General features: G+C 42.2%; 1 protein-coding gene across 1 annotated transcript in view; it reads right to left on the bottom strand.

The window, feature by feature from the left end:
• Positions 1-13,754, bottom strand: part of ccser2a (coiled-coil serine-rich protein 2a) — a 59,445-nt gene that overhangs the window by 8,083 nt on the left and 37,608 nt on the right. Inside the window, exon 7 of the mRNA XM_034100206.2 lies at positions 9,277-9,423. Coding sequence (XP_033956097.1) covers positions 9,277-9,423 — 147 coding nt within the window. The remainder of the gene's footprint in view (positions 1-9,276; positions 9,424-13,754) is intronic.

Here is a 13,754-nt window from a genome sequence, read left to right as displayed (position 1 = left end):
GTGAACATTCTGGTTTGGATTGTGTTCAAGTTTAAGAAGTAGAAATAGTGTGAGCGCATAGGGTGTATAATCACTATGATTTGTCTTGAGCTTGCTGTGCTTAACTGCTTTGATAGCAGAGTAAGTAAGTATAAAGGAAATTGCTAAGCAGTGATATGCATTTACATCACACAGGATATTCTTAAATGGTGTCGCTTTCAAACCACTAAATCCTTCATGGCGGACACCAAGAATGAATAAAGCAACTGGTCAATTGATAAAAGACAGCAAAAAAATCCACACAAAGAAAGACTTACCCATGCATGCATTTCGTTTTGTTTATACGTATTTGATAGAAGGCAAAAAGGAAAAAGACACCAACAACCAGGTAAATTAAAAGTGAAACATTTGACACAAAACAAAGAACCACAGCAGATGTCATTAAGAAGAGCAAACCAAAGTATAGATACACAGGCTCAACAAGTTCAAAACAACGGAAAACCCAACCCAAAGCATGCAGACGCAGATTTAGAAGAAGCATGCTTCAGTCGTGCATCATGACGCCAAACCACAGCCCAGCGTGCAGGAGGCGGGGGGGCAACCAGTCAACTGCATGTTAAAGAAACGCTACTGTACCACGCCACGTCAGTGAAGTACTGCACTAGGTGCTCCACTCCTTGTCACAGGCATTAATTGTGGGGAGACAAAGGTATAAAGAGAGAGAACATGGGAGATTCGATTTAATTTGTTTTTAACGACAGAGATGAGATAAGGAGAAGAAAGGGTTGAAGGACAGAGAGAGAGAGAGAGAGAGAGAGAGAGAGAGAGAGAGAGAGAGGTAGTGATGTGCAGGAGGAGAGAAAGAGAGAGAACAGCAGACACTTATTGGGGTTAAAACATTTAAAATCCAGTATTAACTTCCAGCCCATGCTTGCAAGGAAAGGTCACACATTAGATCAACAAACAAACCAATGTAATGCAACAATTACTGCTTCCTCCACTCAGCACAACCGTGTGAAGAGAACTGACAGCTTCCATTTTCTATTCTGGAGACATTTGTCAGCAGCAAAAAGTCTCTGTGTGTTTGTTTACAGCCATAGCTCTCAGCGGGAGGTCGAGCAGCAGTCAAATCTGTTGTTTATCATCTTAAATCTATTAAACCGACTATATTCTACTGTGTTTTCGTCATTCCTCCCACTGTGTTTCTCCTACAGTACAGACGGTTTGGTTTCATTACTGGAGAAAACCATATCGAAACAGTCTTCAAATACAAGAGAGCTCGAGACAAACACCTGAGACATGTTTAGTGAAAATTCACCTGTGCCACATTTCTACACCTTCCCTCTTGATGCAAAGCTGAGCCCCAAGGGATAGATAGAAAGAACACAGCGTGGGTCCTTGTCTTGGTTTCTCGTTCGCTCTTTTCTCACTCACATGTGTATTTTCCTCTCGTCTATTTATCCTTCCCTACATTCTCTACTTGCTACCTCATCAGCACACGCTTAACACAAAACATGTGTTGTCTGTGTTCATTGATGTGACAGTGCTGTCATTGTTTCAACTGTCCCATCATGCTCAAGTATTTTTGTTGACAGAAAAAGTTGTTTACATCCTAAGCAATAATGGAGTTAGGGTCTTGTGTACAATGTGTTCAAGAACAGAAGATAGAAACTCTGTTCCAGCAAATTAAATTGGATGTTGTACTTTTGCAAAACAGCTGCCGGGGTCAAAGCGAGATTTATAAATGCAAGCAAGTTTCTGACTGAACACGGCTAATTAAGGCGAACTGAAGCTACAAATGGGCAGCACAGGGAAAAGGACACGAGCAAATTAATTATTATGGGACAAGAAGTCAGACGGCGTTTAGTAAAATAAACAAGGGAAAACATTTTGTACATTTCTAATCGTGTACCATATTAATCCTGAAGGAGACGTACAGCACGAATTGTCCTGTAATTGAACTGTGAGAAAAAAGGGTTCGACTAACGGCAACAACCACATGTTCAGGCTATTGTCACACCGGTGGGTAGGTTGCTTTATGAACAGATGAAGAAGAGGCTGCAAAGGATGTTAGTGACTCACTCTGCTGTCTGCGCTGGGGCATGCTGGTACGGTTCAAGCCCTGGTGCTGTGCGTGCCACGGGGACGGCAAGGGGGGGGGCAGCACACCCTACGCAGAGAAAAACACAAAGGACAAGAGGCATAACGTACCAGAACACACACACACACACAAAACACAGACATGCACACTTGGTCTATCATGGTGTAGTAGAGACTCATACACCGTGTCAGGGTTAAATCAATGCTATAGTATAGACTTTCTGTTCTTTAAATAAAAAACTCATAGTATTATTGTTAAAAAGGGTTAGCGTTAACATCAAGTCTCCCTCTTTAATTCTCCCTTAGGTAGCTTCTTTGTTGAAAAAATACACTCACTGTCTGACGGTGAGATAAATATTCTACTTGGACTTGTTTCAACTATTCATCGAAGCTGCATCCATATAGATGATGTTTACTCCGAGTGAAATATTCATCCCATGATCCTTGCATATCAGTATGTATGCATTTCCCTGCAATTCAAGACAATGGATGTTTTTATTTGGTGCTTATGAAGATACTTTCTCAACTAGAATTGAAAATAAAGTCATTTTGGAGCACCGTGACTTTAACCCACACATTGTATATAAATGGACGATCGTTTTGGTTCATAAATATAAGAATAGTCTCTAAACTGTAAAACTCCACATTATTAAGATTTAGTTTATAGGGAATTGTTGAGTTGGACACACACATGAAGCAAAACACTGCTTTTTACACTAATTGCCAATATAATTTGTATTTATGCTATTAATAATTCAAAAAAGTTAATTTTGTTCTCACATGTATTCAGTAATATACTCATTATCATTTAAAACCTTTGCTACCTTGAGACTTTCAGCTGTCTTTATGTTGTTTTGTCCTTGGCCACCCTGAGAACCATTCCCCCCTTCATCTGTATAATTGCATTTCACATAGATACAGTAAATCCATTACCAGCCATCCCTCTGGCCAAGCCTGCAATTATTGTAGAAAAGCACTCCATTATAGGTCGTGTTAAAAAACAAGATGACACTGTAAAGGACAACTTTTCAATTCATCACCTTGAAAGTCGACAGGATCACTGTGAATTTTATGTACGTCTACTAAATATGCTGAAGACGTTTTTAAGAGTCTCTTTAGTGCATCAGTTTTGGGTTACTGTTACGTGCCGTAGTGTGTGTGTGGTCGTGTGTGTGTGTTTTCCTCTCTCTCCCTCTGATTGTCCCCAGGTGCAGCCTCTCCCCAGGTGATCCGAATTAACAATCAGGACTTCCATATAGGACCGGAGGAGGACGGCAGTGAGGGCCTTCTTTCTCTCCTTCTCGTCTGGCCGCATGTGTGCAGCCTGTCTCTGTGTGAGACCCAGCATAGTTGTGTTGTTTGTTGTACGTTTGTGTTGTACTTTGGCTGGTGAGCCGCCTTACTTATTGACGCATTAAAACCTCACTTAAACTCCTTCGGCATTCCGTTTCCTCTCCTTTTTCTCTCGTCCGGCTGTCTGGTGTGTCGCTACTTCCCTTGGTACCCCTAGCTCTACAAGGGAACGTAACAGTTACACAAAAAGATGATTTGCTAGGATTGAAACTGATACTCAGAGCAAAACCTCAGATGAAGTCTCCAAAACTAAACACACAAATGTGCAATTCCGCAAGGTGATTTTCTGTAACCCACACACTGACAAAGTCACTCGTGTGCCGCTTCAATATGCTGCCATCCAAAATGCCTAACCCATGGACTAAGTGGCCAAACACCCAATTGCTTGAGTTTCGACTCGCATACAACATAAAAAAACACCTGCTTACAACATGTTGGAATCGAACACAACGGTGTGAAGCTTCAGGGGGAAAAAAGTGGTTTTAACAAAGGTCCCTTTTTCCGTAATGTTTGGACTACGTTCCTCTTTCCTCTCAAATAGCAACTGAACATCTGCGAAGTTTCACGACTAAATCGGGCATTGTAGCAATGCTAAGGTCGTCACAAAATCTGCCCAAAGAAATAAAAGCACAAAGACATGTCCTTCTTGCCCAGACAATCTGCAAACTTCATTTTTATCTCCACTTCATTTCTATAAAGGCTTGGTTGCAACACTATCATAGTCCCAAAGTCTCTCCCAAGACAAACACACACACACAACTGTTAGTTACACAAAGTGGCAAATCCATAGGTATTTATCACTAGGACAAATACACCTGAGGCACAGTGTGAGTGTGTATCATTTTGACATTTTGTTTTAATAAATAATATATTTCAGCCCACTTTCTTAACACAATTGATGTCCATATGTTCTATTGTCAGTCATTCTGTCTTCCAAACATTTAGTTTGACCCACATCTACACTTCAAAATCAGTATGAAATAACACAAGCCCTTGTATTGATTCCACATCTTCAGGTGAAGCAATTCAAAGACCGTGGCCCCCGTCGGGAGAGGCAAAGTGAAGGGGCAGCAGGGCCACCATGTGAAGGAGAGACAGACCGACTATAACCTTATAAAGCACTACTTCTTTTCTCAATTGTGGAAAGGGCCGGAACCCAAATAAGGCACTTATATAGAAAAGCGTGGCAGTGAATCTGTCAGAGGGAAGAAGGAACAGAAAGCAATTCCGGTATAAGCTTTTTCAGAGCACTCCTGGTGCGTCTGCTATAGAGGGGGGTAACAAGTCCCCCGGATTTGTTCTTGATATCCATGTTCTTCCTTGAAATCCAACAACTGCTTCGGCAGGAGGTCTGTGCAGAAGTCTCCTGCCGAGGCTTTATTTGCAGGAAGGAAAACCTCAGGCTATGAGAACAAGAAAGGGTTGTTGGAGGACTCTTGAACAATTCTGACAGTGTCTGGCAGCATTATTAGAACTCTGCAGCTGCAAGGCCTGTCAATTTACAGTTTTCCATTGCTGTAAAGACTCTTCAATGAAGGGCTGACAGACAAGGGCAGAGAGACAGAAAGTTTTTCATATTCCATCAAGTTAATCAAAACTTCTTTCATATCTCCCCTACCAGTACAGAGTTAGATGCCCAGTGGCTCTCGCCAGTGAACCTCAGCCAAGGCCAAATGCCCTTTCTTGCGATGTTAACGAAACATAATAATAATAATGCATGGATTCAGATTCAGATCCACTCAAATATGTAATGGGTTATTCCTTGGTCAGTGCTACACCATTCCACTAAAAAGGGGCCATTAGTCATCGTGTTGACAGACTGACAAACAGACGTAACCAAAACATAACCTCCAGAGTTCTTCGAGGTTGAATACAGAAGTTTTTCTTCGAGGTTGAATACAGAAGTTTTTCTTCGAGGTTGAATACAGAAGTTTTTCTTCGAGGTTGAATACAGAAGTTTTTCTTTTTTAAATGTAATTCTCCTCTGCACAATAAGTAATGGGTGTAAAGCTATGTTCACCGGAGGCTTATCTCATAGTGATCTTTTAAGCTACGTTGCCTGCGCAGATTCCCAAAAGCAGATGGCAAAACTTGGCAAAGTAGGACAAGAATTCTCAACTAAAGTAAAAGAATGTTCTTTGTGACTCAACAACCTTTTCATCAAATCACAGCCGTATTTAGAAGAAGCCATGATGCTAATCCCCTAATCCACGACACAGAGTTCCTCCTGGTTCGCTCACCCCAGGTCTGGTCATAACGTCTCACTTCACAGACTTTGGCAATTAAATCCTCACCTGTCCAACGTGACTCTGCTGTGCCTCGTGCATTAATAAGCGTGCATGTGTTCATTTGTGGTGGTGTGTCTGTGGTGCGAGGGCAGATGTGGGTGGAGAGGTAAAGTCAGGATCTGAGAGGGAAAAACATGTTCTTTCAGCCAGCAGCTTAGCGCTGATCAGTGAACCCTGTTCAATCCTCACACCTCTCCCTCACCACCCCCCCCCCCCACACACTCTGTGTGACAGCAAATGGATCTAATTACAGCAAAGAAGTAGAGAGCTAACGTCAGACAAGGAACGACAGGAGACGGAAATACAAGGATGGAAAGAAATCAATGAAGCAAGACAAGAGGGAAAAGCAAAACGTAACAGAGTGAGAGCAGGAGCGATACAAAGACATGAAGGGTGGTGTGAGAGGGGATGAAGAGGTGAAGAAGAGGATGTTTAAAAGGCACAGAGGGAGTAGGAAGGTAGCTGTAATTATCTTCTATGTCTGCCAGTGATGAAACTCTGCCCATTGTGTTGCCATTGTTTCACTGCTGCTGTTCATCTGCTGTTTGTTTATCTGGGTTATTAACAAGGTCGGCTCAGTCTGCTGAACTCATTGTTAAGTCACAGTGAATGTGTCTCGCACTTGAGTACGAGAGATACAAGTGGCTAAACCCACACACACACACACACACACACACACACACACACACACACACACACACACACACACACACACACACACACACACACACACACACACACACACACACACACACACACACACACACACACACACACACACACACACACACACACACACACACACACACACACACACACACACACACACACACACACACACACACACACACACACACACACACACACACAATCAGTGTCTCTCAGAACAAAAACACACACAAACACAAGGCTGCTAAATTTCTATTGTGCTACAACTGAAGTTCCTAAAAATAATACCGCTCAAGTTCATTGTTTTCTGGAAAAGCAGAGGAGGCGCAGAAACGTTTATCCTGCTGTGATTGCTCTGGGGAGCTGTTCAAAATGTTAGTTTTTTACAGGTGACATTTAACTAGTTTCTAATGTCACACTAGATACAAGCGTCTTTCTGTTACGTGTGTCCGCTACTTCTCTGCCTCTTGTAAATTGACAGACATAATACTCGTGCCATATTGTGAGACTTTTGTTTCTCCTGAGCCTGCTTTTGAACTCAAACTTGGATTGTAAGCAGATTTAAATGAGAAGCTGCGGGAGCTGGTGCCCAAAGCGGTTGGTTAGGATGCGTTGCTAAAGTCGTCCTACAGACTGAAGAAGTCAGGAAACGAGTTCATCTCAAACAGTGACATTGGTTAAAGCAGCCGACAGAGCTAAAGCCGACGATGTCCGAGAAATAAATATATCAACTGCTTGAAGATGCCGCGTGAATACTGGAGACGGAAAAATAAATGTCCTCAAAACAGCCATGTCAAAAGGGTGAAGACCAAAAGCTGTTATACTCTTAATCTGAGCTCTAAGCAAAGACAGATTTCTCCTAAATCCATGTTTCACTCACCTCCAGACCGATGGGAACCAGGGTGCACAGTGAGCCACTGACAAGGCCACAGAAAGCTATACAAAGATTACAGCTGCTGTCCTTTGACATCAACAATATTCTAGGGTGATCTCTTCAGTTTAGGACTCAAAAAATACTATCCGAGGGCAAAAGCTACTCCAGTGCTCGGTTACAGCGGCACTTTAAATGTCAAAGGAACATCAACAGGAAAGGGCATTTCAGAGTTAAGAGAGAAAAAAAACTAGAGATATGACAGTGGATTATGAATGTCTGCTTGTGTGTGTGGAGGAGAAGAACTGAAAAGTGAAATAAGGAAACAATGGATGTGCAAGAGTTGGAAAATAATACAATATTTGTCTAAAAATGCCAAGGGTTAGAAATAGAATAGCTCGAGAGACAGACTCCCTGAAAGAAAACTTTGCAAGATTGTATGAAAAACAGGAGAGGTGGAAGTGAAGTTTTGTTTGAGGAAGACTGTGAACCCAGGCTTGCTGAAGGTGCTAAAAATGTCAGTGCGATACCAAAAGCTTTGATACCATCCACAAGTAAAAAATAACAGAAAAAGAAACAATCCCTTTTGCTACAATATGTGTTTACTCTCTGTTCTCTCTTGTTGTAACCTTGTCGAAAAACCACAACAAAGAACGTGCTGCTAACCTTTACGAGGGATTGTATTCTCTGAAAAATAAAATGCCACTAACGTAACTGTGCCCACAGCGCTGCAACACGCATTCTCCACACTGGTGAGGAAAAGTAATGTAGATTAAAAGGGAGAGAAAAGAGAGGGTGGTGGAAAAGAAAACAAACATATCAGAAAAACGTAGTAGAAAGAATAGAGGGAAAATAATAATAAAAAAATAATACGCTCCATCTGGCTGTGTGTTATTATACACCAGGCGCGACAGGTCACAGGTAGATGTTCCCATCATCGAGATGCATCCCATAGATAGAGCACAGCTAGTCCTTCTTTGATGGTTACCATAGCAACTGTTAAACCATAATATGCTCTTGTGGTAAGCAGGGACATACAGTATTTTGGTTAGTGAGCTTGTTTTTATTTATTTACTCTGAACATAATAAAATATACATAATACACTCGAGGTCTCATTTCTACAATTAAACAGATAAGACTGAACATGTTTTGGTGTAATGTTTTGTAGTACATTATTTACTCAACGTAATGTCCTTAAAATTCTTATTTCTGCCTTTTCTATTGTGTGTGTGTGTTGTGTGTGTGTGTGTGTGTGTGTGTGTGTGTGTGTGTGTGTGTGTGTGTGTGTGTGTGTGTGTGTGTGTGTGTGTGTGTGTGTGTGTGTGTGTGTGTGTGTGTGTGTGTGTGTGTGTGTGTGTGTGTGTGTGTGTGTGTGTGTGTGTGTGTGTGTGTGTGTGTGTGTGTGTGTGTGTGTGTGTGTGTGTGTGTGTGTGTGTGATGAGAAGAGCAGGTCAATTAGGGGAGTGCTAGGCACCCTGCTTGTGGCACTCCTGCTATTGAATCAATAGTTGGCAGCCACACAGCTTGCTATAGTGGCATGATACTGAACACATTGAACACATATCTAATCCGCCCATCTTCCACCTAACTATCTCTCCGTCTAAATTCCTACTTCCTTTAATCTGTCTTTTTTCTTTCCATCCTTTAACTCTTCATCCTCTCTTCCTCAGTGATTGAAGTTAAACACCAGCTTCACAACTCCCTGTTTAGAGTGAGATCTGGGTGAAACGAGTGCGTGATAGGGTCACAAGCACATTGACATCGTAATAACCTGTATTCCATAGAGGGGACATGGTGTACTCGTTTTCAGACATGGCTGGCCTGAGAGAGGCAGTAGATAAACTGGTTGAGTGACTCAAGCGGAGTGACACATGTAGTGCTGATATGAAATGGTATAAAGATCTTTGTTGAAACACACGCATTTCATTCTTGACCAGTTTCAGATATCAGCAATATTTCACAGTTGTGAGCACTTCAGGAGTGCTGTCATGCGTGCAGTGGCTGTTTGGACTCACAGCGTGGCTCGGTGGTCTCCAGTAGGTCTGCGTGGCTTTGTCATAGTGATGCTGCGTCCGTCTGTCCATCTGTCTGTCTCCCTGTCGTAGTGAAGAGGGCGCCCTCTGGTGGTGACACTGACATCTGACCGACCACCCCTGTGCAGGCTAAGGGAGTAAGAATAGTTTAAGGAATGAAAGAAAGCTTATTAACCAATGTCTGGAAGCTGTATTTATTGACTTATTTTAACCTGGGCCAGATGTTCTACTTCTACATTAATGATGGCACTAAGCAAGTCACTATGCAGGGCAAATCATGTACAATCAGTGCAATTAGCACCACCTCAATTGAACTTTTAAACAATAAGTACAATAGAAATTGACTCGGATGCTTGAATATAATTTAAAAAGAAAGAAAGAGATAATTCATTTCTTGGATTTAGTATTTGGCATTTGGCATCAACAGTTAATGTATAACCTTTTCCGGAATGATACTGTGGCGAGCAGTGGTGTAGTGGGGATCTTTTTACTGGGTGGACGCTATTTTAATTAGGTCATCTCAAACAAGGCCACAAGTGCACACAACGGGCAGACAGGTCTACAGAAACTACCGGTATGCTTAGTCCTACTTTAGTTAGCTGGTGGTGTCACCCTGGGGTCACGAGCGTGATGACGAATCATCAATTTTTTTTTTTTTTTTTTTTTTTTTTTACTAGTTCCATTTTTTTTATTGGAAGCAAATACACCAACAAAACAACAGAGCAGTGTCACAGATAACTTCCATTCATCCATTTCCCCCCGTCGTTTTATCCCTCCCACAATCCCACCCAAAGGAGAACACTTCTCAGTACACAAAATGAAAACAGTACAAAATACATATAACAAATACATAAGTATGAAAATAAAAAATAATAATTATAAAAAAAAAAAATTTTTAAAAAAAGGGGGGGGGTGGCTCAGTCGTCACAGTCAGGCAGGGATGTCAGAGATTCAATATGATTTAAGAAAGGTCTCCACGTTTTTTCAAAAGAACTTAAGGAACAGTTGAGGGAAAACCTAAGCTTTTCGAGTTTAATGGACAGTAACATTTCTTTCACCCACCTGCTATGAGATGGAGGTTGAGCGTGTTTCCAATTGAGGAGTATAAGTCGCCTGGCTAACAGGGTGGCAAAGGCTAGAACAGTCTGAATAACTTTAGAGGTAACAGGCTGCAGGGGGGCACCAAACAAGACCAAGAGAGGATCTGAAAGGATAGTAGTATTATATGCTGTGCTAAGAGTTTTGAAGACATCGGACCAGAATGTGGTGAGCCTAGGGCAGAGACAGAACATATGGGAATGATTGGCTGGGGATTGTTTGCACCTATTACAAGAGTCAGTTACATTGGGGTAAATCCGAGAAAGCCTCAAGTTAGTGTAGTGAACTTTGTGCACCACTTTACACTGTATGAGGCCGTGCCTTGCACAGATTGAAGAGGAGTGAACCAACCGTAAAACTTGTCGCCAATAATCATCGGGCAGTGTGATTCCAAGCTCCTGCTCCCAAGAATCCCTGGGGCCGGTCGCTGGGCTGTCAATAGCAGAACTGATAAGGCTGTAAATGCTAGAAATTAGCCGCTTTTGTTCGGGATCAAGCGCCACTAACAAGTCAACCAGGGTTTCTGGGGGACGACTCGGGAATTTGGGGTTCTGATTCTGGACAAAATGCCTCGTCTGAAAAAAACGAAATAGGTGGGTTCTAGGCAGGTCGAATTTCTTCGAGAGCTCCGGGAAGGACATAAAAGTCCCCTGGTTGTAGAGGTCCCTAAATGTGGTTAACCCTTTGTCAAACCAAGTCCGAAAGGCCATATCGGTGCAAGAGGGCAGAAATAGGTGATTATTTACAATGGGGGAGAGATCTGAGGCCCTATGGAGGCCTAGGCTCTTCCTAAATTGAATCCAAATTCTAATGGTGTTAGTTACCACTGGATTTGAGGTGAAGTTGGAGATAGACAGAGGGAGTTGGGAGCAAACCAGGGAGTGAAGAGAGAGTTTAGATGATGCAAGTTCCATATCCACCCACGTAGGGCGTAAGCCGTCTGCAGCATTGTTAAACCAGTATAAAAGTTTATGAATATTACAGGACCAGTAATAGTGTAGGAGATTGGGCAATGCCAAGCCTCCAAGAGCCCTTGGGAGCTGTAGCACTGATCTTCTGATGCGTGGATTTTTTTTGCCCCAGAGGAAAGAGCTTATTAGTTGATCGAGCAATTTGAAAAAAGACTTCTTAATAAGGATGGGGATATGTGAGAAAAGATATAGAAACTTGGGTAAAACAACCATTTTAACCAAATTAACACGACCCACTAGGGATAATGGGAGTGCAGACCATCTGACAAAGTCCAGTTTACACCTCTCAAGGAGAGGAGAGAAATTTTTGGAGAAAAGGCGATCAATTGAGTCAGTAATATGCACCCCCAAATATTTAAACCCGTCTGTAGAATATTTGAAAGGGAAAAAAGCTGGGGGTATACTTTTAGCTGTAGAATTGATGGGGAAAACTTCGCTCTTGTGGAGGTTAAGTTTATAGCCTGAATAGGACCCAAATTTGTCGAGGATGTCTAGAACCACGGGAAGAGAGGCAGCTGGATTAGACATGTATAAAAGGAGGTCGTCGGCGTATAACGATAATTTATGAACTTTCCCAGCTCTGGTGATACCCTCAAATCCACCCTCCTGACGCAGCCAGATTGCTAAAGGCTCGATAGCTATGGCAAATAAGAGGGGGGAGAGAGGGCAGCCCTGTCTGGTACCTCGATAAAGGGGAAATGGGGCAGACTGGAGACCGTTTGTGTGGACTGAGGCAACTGGGCAGGCATAAAGCAATTTGACCCAAGATATAAATTCTGAATTGAAACCAAATTTCTGCAACACAAAAAAAAGGAAGCTCCATTCCACCCTGTCGAAAGCCTTCTCCGCATCTAGTGAAATAATCAATTCCGGACTGAATGAACTAGATAAGCCAATGATATTCAAGAGCCTCCTTGTGTTATGAAATGAGTGTCTTCCAAGCATGAAACCTGTTTGGTCGGTAGATATTATACTTGGTAGGACCCGTTGTAGGCGTTGGGCTAGGATCTTTGACAGGATCTTTAAGTCAACATTTAAGAGGGAGATGGGCCTATAGCTACCACACATAAGAGGGTCTTTATCACTCTTAAGCAGAAGAGAAATGGAGGCCTCCGACAGGGTGGGAGGCAGGCGGCCCTCAGCAAAAGACTCATTATACATTCTCTGAAGGGCTGGTGCAATTATGCCAGGGAGTAACTTAAAAAATTCAACAGAAAACCCGTCAGGGCCTGGAGTTTTACCGTTCTGAAGTGACATAATTGCCTCCTGTACTTCCTTGATAGAGATTGGACTTCCCAGCTCCTTACACAAATCCTCATTTATTTTGGGGAAAACTGTCCTATCTAGAGGATTATCTCCATCCCAAACATCTGGAGGACATTGGGAGGAATAGAGGTTAGTGTAGAAAGAACAAAATATCTTATTGATCTCTGTCGGGTCCGAGGAAACTTCACCTAAAGTAGATTTGATCTTGGGGATCAATCTGGATAGTGTAGCTGCACGAGCCTGGTGTGCTAATAGTCTTCCCGCTTTGTCCCCAGTCTCAAAGAAACGTTGTCTAGCGAGGAATAACTGCTTCTGAGTCTTACATGTGGACATGAAATCAAATTTGGACTGAAGTTGAAGGCGTTCCTTATAAAGAGCAGGGGTAGGAGCTGAAGCATACAACTGATCAATTCTAAATACCTCCTTAGTGAGCGCCTCCGACTCTCGCCTTTCTGCCTTCCTTAGGTTTGAGACATAGGAGATGATTTGGCCATGCATAAACGCCTTGCATGCTTCCCATAGCGTGCGTCTAGAGATCTCTGGAGAATCATTAGTATCAAAGAACAAGGAGATCTGCGTATGGAGGAATTCTTTAAAGGAAGTGTGGGCTAGTAGGGAGGAGTTAAGTCTCCATTGTCTGGATGAGGGGACGCGACTAGGAAAGCTAATATCAATAGATACGGGGGCATGATCTGAGATGAATCATCAATTTTTAAGGAAATCGTTTTTTTTTTTTTATTATAATGTCTGTGAAATGTATTCGTCATTTTAACTATTAAAAAAAATCATGCCTCAAAAAAGTGGAGGCTCCAACTAAGAGGGGGAACGGCGATCCCCCGCTTCCAACGACCACTACACCACTGGTGGCGAGGGAAACCGCCCACTTAGTTGTGAAATATCAGATATAATAACATGAACAAACAGACGACAAATAAATAAAGAATGTGCAATATTTTCTTCAAACTATTTTTTTTTTTCTACAAATAAAACCGATGACATTTAAAAAATGAAGGAATATTTTTGGCCAAGCAATTCATTACAATTTGTGCATCTTTCCTTCTTCACATCGAATGTGGAAAAAGACAGTGAGTCAGAAGGTTATTATACATTTTGTATTATTGCTGA

Source organism: Pseudochaenichthys georgianus, chromosome 15, assembly GCF_902827115.2.
Source record: "Pseudochaenichthys georgianus chromosome 15, fPseGeo1.2, whole genome shotgun sequence".
Lineage (NCBI taxonomy): Eukaryota > Metazoa > Chordata > Actinopteri > Perciformes > Channichthyidae > Pseudochaenichthys > Pseudochaenichthys georgianus.
This window is presented reverse-complemented; position numbering and strand designations above follow the sequence as displayed.